This window comes from Electrophorus electricus, chromosome 18 (genome assembly GCF_041902795.1).
Source record: "Electrophorus electricus isolate QZ-2024a chromosome 18, ASM4190279v1, whole genome shotgun sequence".
Taxonomy (NCBI): domain Eukaryota; kingdom Metazoa; phylum Chordata; class Actinopteri; order Gymnotiformes; family Gymnotidae; genus Electrophorus; species Electrophorus electricus.
In genome coordinates, this window is record NC_137514.1 from 4,010,695 (window position 1) to 4,035,058 (window position 24,364).

General features: G+C 37.2%; 2 protein-coding genes across 6 annotated transcripts; both read right to left on the reverse strand.

The window, feature by feature from the left end:
- LOC145651937 (sialoadhesin-like) lies at window positions 1-2,767 on the reverse strand. 5 transcript variants are annotated; one of them, XM_081700792.1, is made up of 7 exons: window positions 2,347-2,759; window positions 1,741-1,983; window positions 1,454-1,539; window positions 1,221-1,323; window positions 973-1,015; window positions 620-690; window positions 1-274 (listed from the first exon to the last, which is right to left on the reverse strand). In XM_081700792.1, exons 3-7 carry the CDS (start codon window positions 1,488-1,490, stop codon window positions 268-270), a joined length of 261 nt encoding a protein of 86 aa, XP_081556918.1. In that variant the 5' UTR covers window positions 1,491-1,539; window positions 1,741-1,983; window positions 2,347-2,759; the 3' UTR covers window positions 1-267. The 5 variants fall into 5 exon arrangements, with proteins under 5 accessions (XP_081556918.1, XP_081556919.1, XP_081556917.1 ...); XM_081700793.1 differs by having other exon boundaries at window positions 1,221-1,320; window positions 2,347-2,758; XM_081700791.1 differs by lacking the exon at window positions 1,454-1,539.
- Window positions 2,768-20,542: 17,775 nt separating this feature from the next.
- LOC145652105 (uncharacterized) lies at window positions 20,543-23,716 on the reverse strand. Its single transcript, XM_081701577.1, has 5 exons — window positions 23,585-23,716; window positions 22,952-23,278; window positions 22,655-22,768; window positions 20,868-20,914; window positions 20,543-20,773 (listed from the first exon to the last, which is right to left on the reverse strand). Exons 1-5 carry the CDS (start codon window positions 23,643-23,645, stop codon window positions 20,543-20,545), a joined length of 780 nt encoding a protein of 259 aa, XP_081557703.1. The 5' UTR covers window positions 23,646-23,716.
- Between the last annotated feature and the right edge of the window lie 648 nt (window positions 23,717-24,364).

Below are 24,364 nucleotides of genomic sequence, written 5' to 3' on the forward strand. Positions count from 1 at the left end.
ATTTAGATGTATTAATTATTTAGATTGTCAAAATACGAACAAGGTTATTTTCCAACATTCCAAAAAAAAATGAAAGGCTGCAACATTTTTTGCATTAATTATTAATGTAAAACACTGAAAAGCTTTTCTTTTGAAGGAAACAATACTTGTGTACTCTACATGTGATCATGCATCTCTCTTCCCCTCTATATCTCTCACTCTTCTGACTGCATCGGGATACAGCTGCAAGTTTGATTTCTCAGTGATGATTCTCTTACTGATGTTTCCTTAAGGCCTATAAAAGGAAACGCAGGAAAGAATATCAGATCACAAGGACATTTGGAATAACAAAATACACACACACACACACACACACATCTTCATATGGCTTAACAAACTGAAAGAAAAGAAAAAAAAACCCTGCATATTTGCCATATCTAAACTTAATAATATATTCCTCTGGATTCTACATAGTCATGGTAATGTAAGAAAGCTGTGTATCGTAGTATTCATCCAGAATTCAGTAAAAATGACAAGAGCTTTACACATCCTATCTCAAAAAAGATTCTAGAGTGCTATCAAGATTCTAGAGTTCTATCTGAGTTCTATAACTGTAATGTAACTGATATGATGAACTCACTGCAGTATCTCATACACAGGAGAGCTGGATGTGGATGTGTCACAGGTAGGACAGGGCTTGAGGCTGGCGTTCTGTGAAGCACAGAGTTAATGATGTGCAGTTTAATGAGAAACACTAAATAGCTTAATAGTTAAGGTTCCACTGGAGTTTTTCCACTAATGTTATTTTGTTGTTGACAGTCTGCATCTCAGATGGAGCTCTCACTCTGACATAAAGAAATGCTAAATATACAGAACTAAGACTGACACTGTCATTTCAAGGTTCTGATTTGTCATGACATGAATTCTATGAACTCTTTAGCAGGGTTAAGACTCCTTATTGACAAATATATCTGGATTTCTGTGATAGCTCACCCCATAATCAGATTCATCTGTATTTCTCTTTTGCCTCTTGCCTCTGAGCTCAAAAATCCCCAAATGTCAGTGTTTATCCAAACAGAAAACAGAGAATAAACATTATTATTCATATAATTGTATGTATGATATTAGTCATATTTTAAAGATTTTCCATATTAATAAAGTGCTTTTGGAAAGGAACTGAAATAACGTAGTATAAAGTTATCGTTTATTCATGTAATTTATATTAACATCGTTCACTTTACCCTCTTAAACTTTCTCTCTTCATAAATAAAACTATTGAGAGAGGAAGTACAATCCCACAGAGGCTGACTCCAACAGTTACAGGCAAAATGTAGAAGTGACCTGCTGAGAGAAACAGACATACACACACTATTGTTCATAAACACAATATAGGGCTTTTGTAATTTGATTAGCAAAGGAATAAGTGAATGAACTGATGAATGAAAAATGAAACATAACTGTCTGTCTGTCTCACCCTTTAAAGTGACATCTATTGAAGCTGATTTCAGCATCCCATGTTCATTCTGAGCTACACAGTAGTACCAGCCGCTGCTATTCGAGCTGATGGTGATGTTGTAAGTTTCATTTTATAGTAATGAAATGCCTCATGTACTCAAAGTAAAGAATATATATATAATTCTAATAAGACTACTACCTCATTGTATTTTTTACATTTACCTGAGAAATGAGTTGAAATTGGCAATGAAATGAACTTAGCAATAATCAGATAATCATATAATGAAACCAACATTGTAAACTCACATCTGACAGTGAGAGTTTGAGCAGGAGATGGGAGATGTTCATATCCTCTTACAGCACACATATAACTGCCTGCATCCTCACTGCTGACTGGCTGCAGGTGGAGTGGGTTTGTATTGGAGGATAAACGACGTCCATTTTTGTACCAGATGAATGTTGGACTGTCAGTCAGACTGCAGGTGGTTGTACAGGTCAGAACTGCTGCTTCTCTCTCTATTACTTCAAGAAGAGTGTTCACAAGGATCTCTAAGACAATGAGAAAATTATCAAACCAAACGAATGGAAATCCATCACAATTAGACTTTAGAATCATCCAGAAAAACTTCAAGCAATTAAGAAAATTATTCTGCTGTCATGAAACTGTCTTGAATTTGCTAAAAAATAAAAGAAAAACAAATTGTATAGTACAACTAATATATCAGAGTAACCCTTAATCAGTTTCACAACTCTCAATAATCAGCTTAATTAAACTCAAACGCCTTTACATGAAGTGAGAATGTGCATCATAGTTAAAAATAGGCATTAATGAACTTCAAGACTCAAATTCCTCTGAGTAAAAGGACACTATTCATCATAGTTAGAAAATTAGGAATTAAAGATTTAACCCACCTGTGACATTGATTTTGACAGGATCTCCCAGCCATTTTTGATCACTTACATTTGTTTTGATTCTGAAGTGATAGGCATGTTCATCCTCCTTCGTTACATTAATCAGTTTGAGGGAGAAGTGTTGCTGTTTATCTACATAACACTGGACCCTTCCTGAGTCATTAGTCGGTCTGCAATATACAGGCTTGTCTTCTTGTGGATTGAAATCCACTTTGACCCAAAATTCCTTGTTCACATCAAGCCCTGCTGGGTATGTGTAAGTGCCATTGATGAACACCGTGGACCCCTTTAAAACACATATTTTAGTTGGGTTGTACTTCACACTCCATTCTGTTCCAAAAGCCCCTGAAACATATGTGTCATGGCAGGCTTCCCTACATGGAATTTAACATTGACAGGTAGCAGAAGTGGCTGACAAGACAATCTTATCAATGTCTGGAAAAGGTAGGACTGAAGGACAGTACAGAGTCACTGATCATGGTAGTAAGAATACAAGAACTAAGCATTATGTTAATTGTAACAGGGGTGCATTACACCACACAAGATGCAGAATGTACAAAGGAGCCTCTGAGAGTAACAGGAGCACCAGATTCCTGCAAGGAAAGCAAATATTAAGAGACCTGACCAAGTGGCAGAGACCATGTATAGAAACATATGCAAGACAGATAATCTGAACAACTTCAAATCTGTGTGTTATCAAAAAGGTTGTCCCAGTGGTGACTGGGGCTCTTGTGGCTTGTGGCTTGTGGCTCCAACTGGAATAAAACCATCAATCTCATTTCAGAAGAGCTCAAGGCTAGAATCAGTAAAAATACTCTGTCACACCCCCAGGCCACTCTCTCTCTCTCTCTCTCTCTCTCTCTCTCTATATATATATATATATATGACTGCTGTTTCAAAGCATAGTCTATGCCTAACGCAGGGTGTTCATCATTGGTTGAGTGTTCTGTACAGAGGGAGCAGTGATGTTCTACACCAATTTCTTGTTAGCCCTTTGTAAGTCTTTCTTTGTCATCACATTATTTTCTTGTTCCTGGTTTGTTTATCTTTGTTCCTAATGTAAATTTTTCATTTCTAATTCACAGATGGGTCTGACTGCTGGTTTGCTGAAATTGGACTATCATAATAACTCCTGGACTGTCCTAATTAAGACTCCTCTCTGTCACTTGCTCACACACTCTTCTCACATTCAATTTTCCCTGACACACAGTTTTGACACATTTTTTCTTGTTTTTTCATTCCTTTCACTCACACATTCTCTCCATCAGGAACACAAACACACCACATAAACATAACACCACTGAAATCTAAAACCAACTCCAAGTCCTCTACAACTATATGTGGATGAGAGTTCATGAAGAGTGGTAATGTTCTCTTGACCTTTAACTATGTACTAAAAGCACAGACTACAGGGAAATTTAACAAACAAATGTAAGTTAATAAAGAGCTCTTCTTACCTCACTGTACAAAGTCTCATCAGCACTGTGGGAACAGAGGAAAATAAACTTAGAAGAAACAGCTTTGAGGTTTTAAACTGGTGAACCTTCTGTGGTGTATTTATTGATGTTATTTTTAGTGTATTTAATTTCTTTTCCTCTTTTACTGCACTGTTCTCTCCTTTTTCAACAAATGCACATGTGCACACACACACACACACACACACACACACATGCGCGCGCACACACACAGTCACACACACACACACACACACACACACACACACACACACACACATACACACACACACACACACACACATAAACAAATGTATATACGCCCACACAAACACACACAGACCATAGAGTGCTATATGGGTGTTATTTCCTTGGTGCAGACTCAGACACACACGCATGTACAAAGATACACACACACACACACACACACACTCACAGTACTCTGTGGGTGTTATTCCTGTGGTTCAGGCCACTGAGAGCCTCAATCTTCCCATGGAGCAACTGCCATGGCTGCACATTCATGGAGAAAACACTTCTGTTTATTGATTACTATCACTGCACTGTGTGTGTGTGTGTGTGTGTGTGTGTGTGTGTGTGTGTGTGTGTGTGTGTGTGTGTGTGTGTGTGTATGTATGTGATCAAACCAAACCAATAAATGGAGGATGAAAATAACAGTATGGAAATAATTACAAAGAATCACTTTGCTCTTTTAGTTTTATATACATAACACTGGTCCCTGCCTGAGTCATTAGTGCCTATATATAGTTCAGGCTTCTCCACAATCTTAGCTGTGTGATGCAGAATTCCTCTTACACTCAAAGACATGTTGGCTATGTGTAAGTGCCACTCATAAATTCTGTGTATTCCTTTAAGGAACATGTTATCTGCTGGTTATAATTCACTTTCAAATCACCCACAAAAGCTCCTGAAACATATGATGCATGAAAGAGGTCATTAGCAGAGTTTGGGCCCCATAAGAGAGTGGGAGTTATCTTACAGCTTCACTTCTCTCCTCTCTAACTCCAGCAGCTACTGCAGAACACTGAGCTGATTCTGAGCTAAACCACAAAATGAGACGAGCTCTGTAAAACCTGTAGCAGGATGGGGGAGGGGTTAGCAGACATGAGTGACTGTGCACAAGAAACGTGGGGCCTGTTTGTGAGAAAAAAGTTCACATTTGTGCTAAAGTATATTACGCCACCATTGATTAAATCGTGCAGAAAGATCAGAGAAAGAAAAGTATTTATTAGTGACATTATTAGAGGAGCCTGTGTTTTTACAGAAGAACATAATAGTGATATTTGCCTTAAGTTGGCAATATTTTTTTTTCAGTCCTTATTATTTCTATGCACATAAAGATATTTATATTTGCTTTTCATTAAGATGATGTCCACAACCATAAAATGAAGACTTTCATTATGAGAACAGTGTGACAGATAACTGACTAGTGGAATAAATTTGATTTATAGCTGTTTCTCTATACATCTTGTGCACGTGTATCAGGTAACAGCAATTGTAGATCAGTAGGTTGATCATTTTTCTTACTTTAAAAGAATGCCCAGATATAAAGCACCATGGTTTAAAATCACATTGCAGAAACCATTGCTAGGATAAAGATCAATGTAAGGCAACATGAATAATCAGACGTGTGCAGATGAGTTTAACAAAAATAGGTTTACTGACAATATGGGAAACCCGCTGCCTAAATGAAAAACAGACAAAAGGTCAAAACTAGTACAGAGCAAAAATTACTATACAGATGTTTTCAGAGAGAAAGCAGTTCAGGCAATGGTCAACACTGGAGAAGCAGACCACAAGCAGATATACATCCAAGAGACAATATACAAAATACATACAGTGATACATGTGCACAAGCAACCGTTACTCTAGAAAAACTATCCAAATAGTTATTTTCATTTTTTCTTGCATCGAAAAGTGACGTTTTCACATTAAATAACCTCACACTAGACATGGACACGTATATATGAGACATACATGAATTAAGGATTCCCTGAACTGCATTCCCAGGTTGAACACATGTATTCATTTTTAATTGTTTGAAGTGGATTGTTAAAGTACAGAGGTGGTAGGTAATGATAGTTTGAGTGAGGATTATCAGGGCTCTGCTGAAATGCAGTACACTTTGTTTAAGGAACAGTAAAGGTCAAATGAAGTACATGTTGATTAAGGAACAGTAAAGGTTCAGCCCCAGGGTCACTGAGCTCTCAATGAATGTTTACTGCTCCTTCTGTAAAGTGTATTTGACTCTTCTGTGGCTTTTAGCACTACCAAGTCTCTGTCCACTAAGGAGACACAGAAGCAGCAGTACATCTGCAGCCTCAGTTCCTTTAACCCTCATGTTGTCTTAATATTATGTATACACCCCGTGTCCTAAGGGTCAAAAGTGATCTGCCCTCTCTAAACCCCTAAAATAAAATAGCTGAATTGAGTTTTAAACCCCCAATCTACTTTGCTTGAAGAAACAACCTTCATGCAAGTCTGTCTATGAATATTTGAGTTTTCTCTTTTCACATTGCAGAAAGACTACATTTAATCATTGGCCACCACTCGTTTTTATTACAGCACACCTGTTATATTATTTTTTGTACACTAAAGTAGAGATGTATTATTGTCATTTTTGCTTAAGGTTCTGCATAGGTGTAAACATTAACATTTTATTAAGAGATGGCAATTTTATAGCTTCAGAAAGTAGCGGAAATGTGCAGAAAGTAGTTTTTAATGCATTGTATTGAAAGGAAACAATTACAGTCATCAACATTTTTCGGCAACATAGTGATATTTTCTTATGCACCATACAGTGAGAAATTCAACTACAATATATCAATCTCCCATTTTTCTCCCAGCATTCGTGAAAAAGTGTGAAACACTTTCAGTGGCATTGTAGCACAAAAAATCGCCCTTCTACTCTTTGCGTCCCAGAGAATAGATGTAGCCTCACCTCCTGACCTATAAACCACCTGCTATAATTAGCAGCCCTATGTAGGCTCGTAGGTCAATAACATACATTTTTTCCAGATGTCCCCATATATACAGAAACCTTCCAAATTTGTCATTTCCAGGAGGAATGTTTCGATGACTGGTGTGATATACATGCAGAGAATGCTGAAGTGATGTCATGGGCATGAGCAACTGCATATCTTGTGGGCCCTGGGGTCATCCTTATGACATTTTGAGTTGCCTCCCTGCCATGTATGTCATATGGTAACAGGGACCATGTTATTTTGCCATTTTTTAACAAAAATGTCTCTCTGTTAGCTTGGGGGATTTCTTCTTCATCTGAAGATGATTCATCATGCTCCTTGTTGTATTCCTCACCATCTTTTTCTTCAGATACCTCTTCTAAATCATTGATCTCTTGTTCTTCCTGGACGTCTGAAAAAATCAGATCTATGTCCTGTTGGGTACTTAAATGTGCACTCATGTCTTCAGCAAAGAGAGAACTGGGGTTACTGTCACCTGCCGCACCTCTTATAGTCTTTCACTGCATTCGCCTTTAGTACACAATGCTTTCAATAAATGTTTATTTGGTCTGAAATTTAGTTTATTTAATCTGAATCGGATTTTATTTAGTCTTTGAACTTGAGAGATTTGTGGGGTCATAGAGGGGACATGCACATGCACAAGAAAGTTGTAGTTTTTAGAGTTCTATCAGTAGCATATTTCAGTTTCTCATTGTGTGTGTGTGTGTGTGTGTGTGTGTGTGTGTGTGTGTGTGTGTGTGTGATTTTGTTGTTTTTGTGGAATGTAAATGATTTTATAACTGGTGGGTCAAAAATGACCCTAAGACAATCTTTGTACCCTGGAGGTGTACAGCTTTCATGGAAATTTAAATTTCATGTTGAAAAAAGACCATTAAGGGGGTTTTCTCTACAGTTAAATGTGGCGGTGGGTCATTTTTGACCCTTAAGACAACACAAGGGTTAAAGCACAAACCACCTCTTTAAAGATTTTTACTGCTCAGCCACACAAGAGTAAAATATGAATGTAATAACATTTAAGAAAACATCCTTAAATATGTTTGTGTCTAATTAAATGTATCTTGTAACTCTGATTATGTTGCACAGTGACACGCAGACTTTGCAAAGTGTTTGGCAGCTGCTGACATGTGTGACATGAGCTGGTCTAATTTTAAAGTCATCATACTTATGTGTGAACAGAGGAAGTCATGTGATCAGTAATTAACCAGTTGTTTGGAAGCCTTTGCATTGTAGTAGAATAAAGGTAGACAATGCATAGTAGACTGTGAATGATATTATTTGTAATTCTGTTGTAACATTCACAAATTATTTGTCCTTTATTATTTTCTGATCAGACCAAATCCAGCTATAAAGGTTTAACAGATTCATTTATTTGCTTTTACTCATCCAGTGTCACTCATTCTGAGAAACATGCCCCAGGGCCATGACGAAGGACAACCAGACCAGGCGAGGCAGACGGTGAGATCAGCAGGACAAGTTAAGGAAAATATAGAATTTTTCCTTACAATAGCACTGGAATACTGGAATTGACCTTGGTCTACGTGCACTTTTACATAAAACAAGGATGAAGTAACAAGGTACAGCCATGTATTTTAACCAAAAAAAAAAAAAAACACACTTTCACCATCCCATTTTAAAGATGAAAATGTTTAAATAAACAGCAGTTCACCATTGAGAAGTAAAGAACACCACTGTATGGGCCTAGATGAAGTTTATGCCTGAGACTAGAATACATAGAATTGTCAATGGTAATTTTATACTCCAAATTAGTTCATGATTAGACATCATCAAATTCTAAGAAATCACCTGTAAATCTCTATTCTTTTAATCTCTCTTCTGTTAATCTCTGTTCTGTTCATTTCTATTCTGTTAATCTCTATTCATGCTGCATTAAAACTTATCTGAACTAAAGAAAGAGTCTTACTGTTCTATAATGAGACTGATTACCATGTTCAAATATCAAATGATAAGAACCGAGGCAGTACATAAGTGAAAAGCCAGATGTGGTTAACACATTTATCTGCAAGATCCCGCCATTGAGAGGGTATGCCTGCCTTTTCTGGCTAAAACTTACTTTAAACTAAAGACAAATATCTTTAAAAATATGTATTTACCACATCAGCAAGAAGGCGATGATAGAGAATTAACCTCTACAGACATAACTGTACACATAACTTAGCTCTGACCACTACAACATTTTTTTTTTTATATTTGATTTTAGTTCAACATTTTACACAGTGAAGACTGAACTTAGTTTTCAAGATTTAATGCATGATTTTAAGCTTTTGGAATCAGCGCCCCCTTCAACATTATGTTTGGCTACATATGGCTCAAATAGTGTTCTGCACAAGGTTAAGTCCAAACACCTTTTTTAATTTCTCTCAATTCAAGATTCTCTTAAATCTTACTTTAGTTTTTAAACTAAAATGTACCAGGTCAGTGTTTGCCCTACAATGACATACCTGATATAAGTCAACATTCCTCCTTGTTAAAATAACAAAGGCGAGATGAAAGTTTGTGGTTTTTAACCCAGAAAAGCTGTGTAATTCATGGGTCCCCCAGATAAGGTGCATTGAAAATCTGTTGAATTACAGTACAAGTCAAATTTTGTTTAATTAGTTATTTTATGATGATATTATTTTTGCTTTAACTATTAATATTGTTTATATAATGTACAGCCACCCAACAGTTGTTTATCATAATTATGTTGCATCTCACACTGAATTTATAATGCCTTTTTTCTCTGTAGGAATGAATGATATCCATTTGCAAGTCTTCGTCTGCTGTGTGTCTGTTTGTCCACGTGTGTCCACGTTCCCAAACAGCTCAAATTTAACTCCACCAACACATCAGGAGATGCCATCATGAGGACTGTCAGATTGCTGAAATCATGAGAAATTAAATATGAGAATCTGGCACCTATAAAAAGCTTCAATACTCCACAAACGTCCTCTGTTACTGTCCACACCAACACACCTCACGGACAATCGCAGAAAGTCTCAGAAAAGAAGAGTGTGGAAAGAATTTTAGTAGACCGGAGGATCTCCAGAGATACCACTGCATTCGCACAGACAGAAGCCGTATCAGTGCTCAGAGTGTGGGAAGAGTATTGGTGTAAGGTTGGCTGGACATGTCACTTGATCCAAAAACGACGTTGGTAAGACATCTTCCCAATTAGCAAACGAACTCTGTATTACGTTTCCCAGAAGCAAACCGTACACATCGTGCTGAGGTCGGCTAGACGTGCTATGAAAGCACTTTTGGCAATTTGGATTCGCCGTGCACAATTTCTGAACACTGAGGAAAACAATAACACTTAGATGGGTTTATATACTATATTTGACAGAATTAACACTAAAAGCAAAATTAAACGTTACATAATACAATAGCCATAATACAACAGCAGAGACGACAATGGACCACTTAGAGATTTTAATTCGCATTTCATATTTTCTTCGAGAAGGCGCTGCACATTAGTAGACTAAGCCAGATGGGAGACTCATCCCGTGCATCGCTTCCCCAAGATCCTCATATTAAGTATACTTGTGTTTTGTCCATTTTGTGAGTGTTTTCATGTGACCATGGAGAATAAAGAGCTCGTTAGCTCGAACTTGCCGTCGCTACCGTCACAGAAATAAGGTTTTAAATAAAATAAAACTGAAAGGTTTTCAGATGAGAAAGAGAAAGTATAGCATCGTCCGATGAAGACCTATATCCAAATATCCAGTTTTTCGGGAACTTGGAAAAATAAATAATAGTCACGATTCAAACGTCCTGTGACAATATACATCAGCGGTTATGCAGCGTTTGTTAGCGAGTTCTGTTATCAGAGCCGGTCCGGACCTCCCTGGGCCTCCACACAATACAACATGCTTGTTAGAGATGACCTGCGTCTCGACTTAGTGGTCAACCAGAGTAGTCGGCTGAGCAGAGAGCCGCCGAACCGTAGTTGTACCTGCAGTACCCCGCATCAGCTGGTAGCCAGAGAGCTGTAGGTTTACTAGCTAAGACACTTTGTGTAACTGATCAGAACTCCGGTGATCGGGAACGAGGTAGGGGTGTAGGACGGCCCCTATCTAAAGTAGGTGAGTCTTCTCTGGCGGATGACCGGCCAACCGTGACAATCACATTAATAAATTCCCATACTCTCATTTATAAACAAGATCAATCACCACATTCATATTTCACATTTTAATTGACTTATTACGTTTTTATTATAATGAAACTTAGTGAATAGTAAAATACTGCATTTTTATCGCCTTCCAGAAATATAATGCAGAGTCCATGAGGTCGCACACGCTATACCTACCACCAAAGTTGGACTACAGAAAACAATCTGATCTTTTATTTTCCACATGTGTTAGAGCATTGACTTCATTTCCCAATTGGAGCCAAGTTACTAACTATACCGAACAAGCTAACCTACTCAAAAACCGCACACTTTCGTTCATTTGTCCCAAAGAAAGTGAATAAACACCGCTGTCACCAACTGAGCTTCACAAGGGTTTGCTTAATTAATTAGCTTTTACTTTTCCAAATCTTCTTTCAACGCTGCTCCACCCCACGCCAACCCCGCAGGGACATTATTGAACGTGAACCTTCAATAACACAGTCTGTATAAAACTCGAAAAATCTCAGAAGATACAAAAACAAAGACATGAGATCGGTACCCCAGCGGAGGGGAATTCTGGCATTCTTAAACATTTTTTTTCCAGTACTTGTTATACATGCACATATAATTTATACCGTTTGTCTTAACAAAAATTAAGAGCTGCCTTATGTTGCTTTAAAAATTCACCTGTGCAAGTGCTGATTGTTTGCTTTCGTTTATAAATGATGTACTTCTACCTTGTCTTCAATCTAATATACCGGTGTAGATGCTACATTAATTATAATTTACGTTGAAGACACTATTCCTGCATTGTTACCAATTTCCAGAATACTTTGTAATTTGCTGTATAATTTGTATATGTTTCTTTTAGATTAACCATGTGAATCTTACAAACCAGGAAAGAGTCTGTTGATCCTGATCAAGTGTATCTGTAATTACAAATCTCTTCCTCTAGATGGCAGTGTAGTAAATGGTGTGTGGGATGCAGAAAAGCTTAGCGCAGGAGTGAGGCTGCTGTCCAAGGTACTGATACTAACATGGTCTGTCTTGCCTCAAAACTGTGTCTTCTTGATGACATGTTCACAGCTCTGGATTCTTATTCCAGTTCTCCTGAGTACGACACACTACCAGTGAGGTACACACAATAAATCCAATTACCTTTACAGACAAAGGAAATAACTTGATATTTACTGGAAATATACATTCAATATACCTCAAATTTATTTTTGTAATCCAGTTCATAATTGTAACATCATAGTGGCTACAATCTTTTAAGCATGTTTTGATGCTTTTACAGGTTTTTAAGCATGATGTGATGTGTGTTGTAAAGCTTTAGAGTTAGTCTTATTTAAGTTGCAGTCCAACCCCGATTAGCGGAGAGTTTTGGAACTGGTAGAGAGAAGCCTATGACGCATATGGCGGAGACGCGGGTCAGACTCAACTCAGTTTTGCAGTAATATTGCCGGTTTATTCACTACATTACGGGCTTGCTCTTGGAATCTTGTAGACAGTTCATACATGAACTGTAGAAACATCCAAAGCCCATAAACACGTTACTAGAGAAGTGAAAAATAAGGACAAAAATAAGAGCTGGTCCAGTGATGTCCATCATGTACAGTACAAACCAAAAAACCTCTTCTGCAGGGCATACATACACATGCTGTAACGTAGCTGGCCCGAGTGCCACAGGGCAGGACGCACGGACTTCCTCGAAGGTGCAAGACGGTAATTACCATTAAATACATACGACACAGGTGGAACTCACACATAACACTTACAGTAGATGGTAATACAGCCCAATATATATTGATTTATTTATTTGATTTATATAACTAAAATTGTCATCAAAGCTATTTATAAGTTTTTATAAATGTTAAAGAATCACTTTTAAAAATAATTTGTATATTTTTTACAATAATAATTTACACCTGCGTCTTTTTCATTTAGTATTTGTGCATGCATGTCTGAAAAACATTTGTAACAACATTGTTTAAAAAAATATTTCTCTGCAGCTAAAATAAAATTACACCGAGCTAAAGATTGTGATAACACATAAATGAAATGCTATTTTTACTTCCATGACTGACAAGATTATTGTTACTAAAATATAAAACAATGTTTACCAGTCAGTTAAACAGAAGCAGAAATGTGATTAACCTTTCTGTGTTGTGTGCTGTTGTGTGTCTGTGCAGGTTTGTTTAATGATGTCACTCAGAACTCCTCTTCTAACTCTCACTCTCATCACTTTGTTCATCACTCTCAGTAAGTCTGGACCCAATCACCCCTTTTAAAAAGAAACTGCTCAATGATGCCTCAACATGATTACATTAATGCATCATCTTTTCATAACTGAATGCCACTTTAATCTTCATGGTTTCATAGTGATTTATAGTGACATATTCATGTAGCTCCATCAGAGGTTTTATTCCACTGCTACATCAGGGTTTTTCAGCTCCTGTCCTGGTCTAGAGCTGCACTGCTGGTGTTTTCTCTACTCTGACACATTTGATAATCTCTTTGACTTAGACCTCCATGTAGACACCATTCAAGCAGTAAGAGAGGGAAACATCACTGTTCTGACATATACAACAACCTGCAGTCTGTCTGACAGTCCAACATTCATCTGGTACAAAAATGGACGTCCTTTATCCTCCAGTACAAACCCACTCCACCTGCAGCCAGTCAGCAGTGAGGATGCAGGCAGTTATATGTGTGCTGTAAGAGGATATGAACATCTCCCCTCTCCTGCTCAAACTCTCACTGTCAGATGCAAGTCATATTATTTATTTATTAAAAGCTAAATCAAACTACCTTTAGGATTTAATAATAATTAATAATAACTTTTTTTTTTCTAAATCTATTTGCTATGTTAAAGTGCAGCAAATTAAAACAAATGCATGTCTAATATGTAAGTGCCTCCTTCTCATATAAATATGAAAAACACTCCATGTTATTGTATCCAGATCCTCCAAAGAATGTGTCAGTGTCCATCAGTCCCTCTGGTGAAATAGTGGAGAACAGTTCAGTGACTCTGACCTGCAGCAGTGATGCCAACCCACCTGTGCAGAACTACACCTGGTTTAAAGGAGGTGGAACCTCACCTGTAGGATCTGGGGAAATATACAGTCCCCTGCATAAGGGCATCTAGTATTGTGTAGCTCAGAATCAACATGGATCCCTAATTCCAAAACAATGCAAATAGCCTAATTAATGTAAGTGGACAGGAGACAGTTTGCACTGTCACTATTCTTTTAAGGGCACAGAAGTTTACATGGCTGCATTATTAACCATGAACTTATTTGAACTATTCTTTGAATTGCTGTTCGTCTAGAGTTTCCAAGTGCTGTATGCCATTGTTCAAGTTGGATGTGGAGTTGGAGCATTTTTCCTTGTTGTCACATTATTTTTGTGCCGTACTCAGACACTTTTTGTTTATAATAAAGGAAATAAAAGAGTGTGTTACACTTTTTTGTTCAGAAACTGTGTTACTTTCTGAACACAGCCTGTTATTTTACTGCTCCTTTCCCAAAGTACTGACCCTCACAGAGAATGAAAGACGATGGCTTCAGAGAGTTAAAAGTGTAATTCCTCACCTGATACTCTAGATGGAAGCATTACACAGGCCTGTTTTATTTTAGTGCATAACTTGGCTGTTGCCTTTCAGATGATGTTTTATGCAGTGAACACAAATACATAAATGAATAAAATTCCCAATACAAACATTTATAAAATAATGTTTTAAAGAATACTGATTTTTTTTTTACTATATATTTGATATGCAGCAATCTTTCTCCAAAGCCTGACCTTTAGTATTGTTTTTTGGTTTTTTTGGTTTTGTTTTTTCTCATTTCAGGATAATACTTACATCAATGCAGTAGGAGCTGCAGCCAGTATTGTAAGACTACATAGTTCAGCTAGTGAGGAAGTCCATTATGGCAATGTTGTACACCACAGAGAGATCAATGTCTGGAAAGCTGAGAGTTCTGCAGTGGAAGTCTGTGTTTTCACAGCTGCAGAGGTGGTGGATGTGGAAGAGAACTCTAACGAAGATGACATTCAGTATGCCAGCATCAGATCTCATAATTCCAGAAAATAAGACAAGATCAAAGTAAAAATATCTGCAGAAGCCCTTTCTGCTGTGACAGAGAAACATCTGGGTTTCTATCACAGTGCTGTCTTGAGTCCTCTTCTGTACTGCACTTTCTTAAAACTTCATATTAGCACATACAAGTGCTTAAAGTTGTAACTCGTGGCGGCCCAAGTGCCACAGGGCGAGGGGCAGGACGCACAGACTCCAGCATTTATTTACAGATAAACATTTATTTACAGATAAACATAAAACACTAACAGCACTCAAGAATTACACATGCTTAATTCAAACAAGAAATGGTTAACATTAAACATGGACAAGAAACACAGATACGTTTAATTCTAACAAAAAGAACAGTACATCAAACATTTACTACTTTATATCCACACACTACGTCAACAATAGCCAGCGATACTGCACACCCTGACGTAGGTTTAAACACACATAGACGAAGCGAGGTGCAGGTGTGTGCAGGCATGGCCACAGATGAAAGTCCTCCCACTGCATGTAGCTGGCCAAACCACGTGCCTCGCGTTAGGCGAGCATTCCGTGACAAAAGTACTTTGTTTATTAGTTTGTATAATAAAATCATGGTGAACAGTTTGTCAGATGCTCATTTGGCAGCCTGCTTTTACTAAATTAAAGTTGCTGCAATTGATTTCAAATATCCTGGTAATTTCTGTGGACATAACCACTGAAAGAGAATGCCCCTTACTTCAATCAAATGCCCTAAATACCTGAATGTATTTCCTGGATAAAACATCTGTTACTGCCATCTTCCACTTAATTATGTGCTGAAGTTTATAAAAACATTAAAACATTATTAAAGTGGCATTTATGTAATGCCTCTTTATCATTTACTTCAGTTTCAGCATGCAAATTGTCAGGGGTCAATAGGAATTATTGTCTGTGAAAATTTACTAATGACACAATGAGAAGCAGGTGTGAGACACAGGGAGGGCGTGGTCACATTGACGAACACACACACGAGGAGACGTTTGTGGGGAGAGGCCGTACCGTGATACATGTAGGCTCTAAAAATTTCTTGCATTTTCCAATATGTTAGCATCCTGCTAAGCCTCCTCCCGTCACAACATGTTTATTTGTAATCAAATGTTTCTTTTTTGCTTTAGTCTTTAATTGTTTCATACAAATAAACTTGTACAGCTGAGGTAAATATTTTGTAATATTTTTGGTGGCCTAAGACTTGACACATTATTGTACATTTTACTGAGCAGTTCACTGACTGCCAGAAGAAATCTGTCCTCTCTCTATATATATTTCAGCAGGGTGGTCACCATGTCTTTGTAGCTGTTTGGGCTGTTCTTGTCATTATAGTTTTCTGGTAAGAGGTGTATGTGCATGTGCATGTGCATATTTTCATGTTTTGGTGCATATGCCATTATATAATTATAATTGAGTATATGTGCACTGGGTGTCTGTAGAGCTTACTCTATGAATAAAGAGTGATATTTGTTTTCTAAGTACACAGCAAAGAGCCAGAAAAAAAAAGGCAGATTAAAATAACTGTGAGGTGAGCTATTACCAGTTCCAGATATCAGTAAATTAGTAATGTGTCATTTAATCTAGTTATAGTGTATATATCATTACAAAGTGCAGTCTCAAGATAATAGGCCAGCCTCAAAGTACTGTACATGTGATATACAGTGAAACACAGTATCAGAATCACTTTATTCCTCAAATGTGCACAGTACACAGGAATTTAGCTTAGCAAGAACTTACCATGTCTAAAGTACACATGCTGACTCACGAAAGTGTTGAAGATACAATACAATAAATACCACACTAGTACAATAAATACAACATAAATAGGTATATACATATACAAATAAGAGTGATCACATGGCTTGAGGTGGTGATTGTAATTAAAGGGATGGGGACAGGATTATATAGTCGTTTGATGAGGAATCACATTACCTGTCTCAAACAGCTCATGTTTTTTCCCCTCTGTTGTGCAGAATGTTGACCCCGTTTGCTATACATGACACGTACACCAGGACCGCTGATGTATACAACACACTTGGGGTAAGTGATTAATTCCTCAATCACTCTTTCCCTCACAAAGACTGTCCGTCTCAGTTTTCCTAAGATCTGGATCCTCACTCCAGGTCTCCTGAGTATGGCACTCTAGTGGTGACTTTTAAATGTTAAACTGAAGTCTAACTGACAGACATGGAAGAAAACTCATTGGTGCTAATAATATTAATTCAGTAAGTGTCTTACATGAGCTCTGGCCAGTGGAGATTTCACATGTTTCATCTAGATCTAATATTACACTATATGCCACATAAGACTATGTACAAACTTGTCCATTAGACCTTTGTGAACCTGTTGGAAATCCCATTCCTAATAAGGAACTGCCACCACTAGCATTTTCATGACTGTAACTGCTTCCTATCCTTTTGCCAAAGGTTTAACCAATTTAATCCCACCAGTAACAATAGTGACCAAAATTATGTTTTTATATTGTGTGCATATGTGTGTGTGTGTGTGTGTGTGTGTGTGTGTGTGTGTGTGTGTGTGTGTTGTTTGTGTGTTTTATTGAAAGGCAAAGAATAAATTAATTTAGAGTTTGTGAGAATGGCTACAATAATTGTAGAACCCCTCTTATGTGGTGTGGTGAGTGAGGAGGGAGATGCTGATTTGACCAATGAGCCCTGCACAGGAGAACCAGGTAATTTTAAAAATATATATATATAAATGTAGATATTGTATGTGGACAAAGGTCAGGAAGCTGCTGAAGTCTGTGAACCTGGACCCAACGGTTTCACTGCCCTGGCTGCCTCCTGCGGTGTCTCTATTGCCCCACATGCCTTCAGTGGAGGTCGTGTTTGCACAAATGCTGTGTTACAAATGCAAATTACTACATGAAAAGCATCTTTATTCTGGCTATGTGCTCTTATAGCAATAGTCAATTGTGTTGGTATACGGGGAAACTGGCCAATGGTGCAAATTGTGCATTGATGTAGCCTGTTCATGGAACGTGTAAGGAAATCTGATGTGCCAACATGTCAGCTTTATTATGCCAATTAATATGGCTGACATAATGATGGCTGGGATATCCACAACCTATCACCTAATTGGGCTATTGGGCTAACTATCTAACGTTTGCCAGGAATGCAAGTCTTTATTTCTCCCAATTTCGTAAGGTTGGTTTGGGTAGAACTCTCCAAACTCTCTAAATCTGGGCACACAGCTGCAAGAGAGATACCCTAAATCATCAAGTTCCAACCTTAACCATCCATTGGCTAGGTCTTCTATTAATGAAACAAAAAAAAAACAACAACATTATGGCAGACAGTGCATCTTCCTCTCTTGTCTGTTTATAGATCTGCAATTATGCTCAATTAGTTTACATCTGTTTAGGCTTATAATGATCTGCAGCTATTGCCAACCCATTTATTATCTCTTTAGGAGTGGGGTTCAAGAATACTACATGTCATAAGTAGTTGTTTGGGCAATAAATGTCAATACATAAAAACAGGCTGGTATACCCAAATAAATCAAAAAGCACATCAAGTAATCCCTAGGAATGGATGCTTTTCTTGACTTAGTGACCTATTATGGAGCTTCATTTGGTATAAACTGATAGTGTGGTGATACTTTGGCCATTTAGCTGCAATTCTCTATTTACCCACAGGGTTCCACCAATGTTTTTTTCCCAGATGTTTTTCTGGTTGTTTGCACAGTTCAATGAGTGGGTTTGCAGAGTCAAAGACACTGTGAGAACCATGCACACTTTAGTTTTGTTTACATCGAAAACATATAGATGGTAAAGCATCTCACAAATATGGCACAGTAGCTGCAAGAGGTTCAGACATGACAGGATGTTCAGTATCTAAAAGACTTCATCTGCCTGTGGCTAGCTCAAACCATATTTGACACAGCTTTTACATAAAATGCATAAAATACATACATAAAAATAGACATGAAGTATGTCCAGAGGCTAGAGCTACTGTACAAATGAATGTAAAGGATTAATCAATTTACAGAAAAAGAATTCTCCTTATAGAAAATTCTAACAGTGCTTGTGTTTTTGGATGACCTGATTGTCTTGTGCCATACACTTGCAGAGCATGAAGCCAGAATTCGGAAGGTGATTAATTAGCTTAAGAAATTCTGCTTAAAACTGTCCCCAGATAAATGTCTCCTTTTCAGTCTTTCAGTCAGTCATGTTGTAGGTGCAGATGGTGTACATACTGACCCAGATAGGATTTCTGCATTAAAAAAACTGGTCTTGTACATCCAACAGAATGGAGCTAAAGAGGTTTTTGGGGGGTTTCGCTAGATACTACCTTCTGTCCGTTGTAAAACCATTTAATCACTTCACATTAGGGTAGTGTCAACCCTGGAAGACGGATAACCTACAAGAGAGAGCATGTCCAGCGTTCTGGAAGCCCTGATTCCCCTTTCCAAGATGAATAGAGTGTTTAATCTGAGACCATCATTTTCTGTTTTCTGGACCATCAAAGGGACACATATGCACCTGTTCTTGCCTTGGCAAATCACAAACTTCATATGTATCATTTATAGTTAGCTGTGATGATAAACGATTGAAAAGTGCAATGTGGACTAATGTTTTGGAACTCTACAGAATAGAGTAGCTATCAAAATAGTTTCAGGCAAATTGTACTTGGCAAATTGGACTTGGCTTTCAAAGTCAGCGTTTTGTTTTTTTTTCACTATTGGGTGTGCTCGTGCACGTCGAAAGTTTGTGTGACTTATGGGTGTGGGCGGGGGGTGGAGGGGGGTGTGCTGGTTGGAAAGGTTTGGATCTGGATTTTCTGAAGACAACAAGAATCTGCATAGATCCCATAAAAGTGGGACCTAATCTGAAATAATAAAATAAAAGATTTCAATGACAAGAATTCACACTCATTCAAATTCATTTTCAAATTTAGGTACAATGAACAGTGTTGTGTTTCTTTTTAGGTAATAAAGGTACACACATGGCATCTTATTTGTGATTATAAGTTAATAAGCATCAATTTTATAGTTTTTGATACATCTAAGGATTATCAAGATAATGTTATCTAATTATTAAGGTCCAAGCTATTGTTTACAATAGCAAGATGACTGTCATCTAAGTAACCAAACTAGTGTGAAGTTTTTACAATATATTGTCAATTATTATTAGCAAGATGTGTTACCTAATCATTTAACACAGTTTTGTGCTTCTATGGAATAATATGGAAGAATTATGAGAGTTAAAGGTTAGTGACATAATTGCTATATAGTGTCCTAAGAATCTAATTAGGTTAAATATTGGGTAGAATCCTATGTAATCCTGCCTTTTAAAAGTGATAGCATTTTGTTTAATGGCTATGGATATAGAATAACATATCAATGGACATATAGGCAGACATGTTTGAAAGCAAAACATCTATAATCAAAGAAAAATGAAAGTATCAATGATCTCCTTTGATAAAATGCTAGAGATTCCTACCCCATATGTGTTCATTATGTTTAAATTTCCCTGAGGGAACAATAAAGTATGTCATCATCATGTTTAGATAAAGCCTTAGACAATTGTAGACTGTGCACAATTGGACTTGATTGGTGTTGGGTTTTGGACTTTGTAGATTGTGTCTGATTGGCTAGTTTGGGGTGTTAGAGTCTGGTAGATGGAGTCATATTCGTTGGTTTCAAACTGTAGACTCTGGTAGACTGAATCTGATTGGTTGGTGTCAAATTTTAGGTTCTGGTAGACATGACCCATTCCAGGAAGGTCACTTTCATAAAGATTTCCATCCTACAAGCATGTTAAGAATACCAGAAAAATAATGACATCATCCCAAATGAAAAATGTGGAACACATACAAATATCCTGTCATCCTTTCACTTACCTTATGTGTGCTGGTACCTTTCTGTGTTCTAGTTAAGACAAAAGCATCTGGAAGAAAAACAGATGTTTAAGAGTTTAAGAGTTTCAGAGGGATTTTGTGCATGTGTGTTTATTTGTTAATTGTTGCTCTAACCTGCCATTGTGAAGGTAGTTTTCCTCATTTTGCAGTATAAGACTACACTGCCAAGAGCAAGTCCTGAGAATAGCAGTGGAATACATACAGACAGCACAGTGATGAAACCTGCGAACAGCAGTAGAAGATATGAAAACAGTACAAGGATGAAACCTTGAATCAGAGAGGTTTAGGTAACCATATCTATATCAAGGCCAATTTACAGCAGTGATTGAATGAGGAAAAACAGATTATGTGTAACATATCAGAAATCTTTTCCAACTTAATACTTATGTAACATCATCAAGGAGAAAGGCAAGCATGAGTACAAAATAAATAAGGGTTTTATTATTGTTGCTTGAAGAAAATTGAAGGTGATGTCAAACAGCACGAGCAAACTGAAGGCTTAAAATAGTCTCTTTTAGTCCTTTTAAGAATCAGACTTCTACTACTACTTCTTAGACTGAAGGAGAACTACAAAGCACTCCAGGATGATTCCTGTGGGCTTAGAGAAACATTAACAGGCTTTATGCACACCACGTTTTTGTGAATTTTGAAAATGACTGAAAATTAAAAATCCCCAAAATTGGAAAAGATCAAAATTAAAAACAACAACAAAAAATGTGCAAAAATATCTTTATGCTAGGACAGTGGCAAATATTGCTAAAGCCAAAAGGCAGAAGAGTGATGAAAAGGTTTTTTTTTTTTTCAAAAAATGATGTATCAAGTCATAAGACGGATTTACATCTCTCCATTTTGCTTGTTTCGATGCCTCTCCTAATCACAAGAGCATATGTCATCTAAAGCTTCTTTGAATAACCATAGTGAGTAGAAACAACTTTTTTTTTTCTTCTGTAATATCAGAAATGTGCATAACATTTGCAAAATGTTTGGATGGACTCTCAGATAATTTCATGTGTATTGCAGGGAGAAATCAAACTAAGAAACATCTCTTGTTTGAGTTAATAATTGGAGTTAGTAATTAGTAATTGGAGTTGGTACTTTAATGATGTATGTATGTAAATTTGAGTAAAGCATGGGCGATGTCATTGATATTTGGGATTTTTGTTGTATTTAGATGCTCTTTTGAACATACTGGCAATGCAGTCTTAATAATGGTAATAATGGTAAATGACATGCCACAAACAGTTGTGTTCACAAAACAGCACAATTAGGAAAAGTGTAATATATTAGTACGCTTAACACCCAAAAAATGCCTTAAAGGGCAAAGAGTCATGGCTAAATTATTCAGGAAGTGTTAACCATAAAGAGATTCAAGAAATGTCCTTCAGTAAATGAAAACATCACTATAACAATATCAGTAGTGGAATTAAGAGCTAACAAAACCAAAGAATGATAATGAAACAGATATCTAAAATTGCTAATTTAGATACAATACAATGATTTTCCTTTGGGGAACAGCTGTAAATGCTTATACTAGTCATAAACTTGGTGACAGAGGCAAGCCCTTTTCAAGTTGCTTATAAGAGTGAAATAAGACTGAATCTGTTCATATGAGTGCTTCCTGCATGAGATTCAACATTTCTGGTCCTCCCACAAACAAAATGTATGCACTAGAATTCTTTCTACAGATCTGGTCACATTATTCTGAAAACTACAGTGGGAAAGAAAAGATACAAAGGGCATTAATAACTTTTAATGTTTTATGCACTTACTCGTGGTGGAGGGAGTCACATGTGTGGATTCAGTACGCAGTGTCGTCTTGGTCTGCACTGGGGTTGCGGGAGATACACGCGTAGGGTCAGTATGCAGTGATGTAGAGGTCTGCACTGGAGTAGAGGGAGACACTGTGGCTCTGTGAGGCCTCTCTGGTAGATGGACACCAAACATGAACTAACATTCAATGCTTTCAGTTCATTCACACTGTCCAACCTAAAAAACACACTATACAGTGTGTTTTTCCTCTAAGCTTACAGACATCCATTTGAAAGTGGAATATTAGAATCACTCACGCATTTCAACCAGTAATTCAACTTCTGTATATATATCACGCAGTGTCCGCTGTATCGCACACCAGTATGTTCCTCCATCTTCTGATCTCAGATCAGTGATGGTGACAGTGAAGACTCTGGCTGCTGTGTCATCATTCAGAGAGAATCTCTCGTCTTTATTAACAGATCCAGACTGAACAGGGATGTCTTTAGATGTCAAAGACAGAATGGAACACGGTCCTCTACAGAGATACTTCGTGTGGGTTTCATATCCAGACTCATAAGGGCATCTGATCTGGACTGATTGTCCTGTGTATCCAGTTACTGCAGTTATAGCACCAATGTAAGCTGCAAAAGAAAATGTGGGATCAGTCAGAACAGAGATGGGATTATCCACAATTAAAAAGCTTTTATTGTGTACTGTTATAAATGCTGTAAGAACCTTTGATCTCAAAATGGATATTGTAGACTAGAAGTGAATCTTTTTGCAAGCAGTGTTTTTTTTTTTTTGTAACTGAAACAGAACTGAAATGTTTAACGGAGACAGAAATAGAATTGTTAAATGAGTGTGCCTTGTCCGACCTTGAACTACATTACTGGTGATGCTGATTTTATAATCAGTAATCTTGAACTTAACACAGACCTGAGACTTACCTGGTGCGACGATTATGGTGATTACGATAATTCTCATGTCTACAACTTCTGATAGGTCCATTTACGTATGACAGAGCAGTATTTTAAAAACTAAGCTTCCATTTCTGCCCTGGACACTTTCTTATATGCCAGAGATGTCTAGGTCCTCCCTACCTTTCTCTCACAACCTCCCTCCTTCTGTCTCTCCGTCTCCCAACACACACACCCCTCCAGTCTCAAAGTCAGTCTGTTAAGACATGTCTGCTGAAAAAAAGATGTTAGATGAATGCACAATGTGCACTGATGCATTAATAGAAACTCCAGCAATAATGTAAGATCAAAGGATCAGGGAGCGATTAGCCATCCTATATGAGGGGAGTTTCGAATTGCAGGCTAGTGAATAGAAATAAAAATGTAAAGTCTCTGTAGAAAAGTCTATAAGCTTGCCTTATCAATTTAATATGATTAATTTAATTATAGGATTAAGGTAAGGAGCGACTCCTAATAATTAAATTAGGAGACAACACTAAAAGCATCCTAATATCAACAAACAGGAGGCAAAGAACACTACAATGTAAAGTTGACAACCTACCATTGATTCTTACCAGCATTTACAGTAAAAAGGAAAGTTTACTTTACTCATAACTGATTGATATGAAAATTGCAAACTCACTTTGGCTTTCCCTTTAATTCATATTTAATGCATATTTAAAATATATAAAAAATATTTGTAGTACAAATGTTTACCATTTATTTTGATTTATTTATTTATTTATTTAGTTAGTTAGTTTCATTGGAACA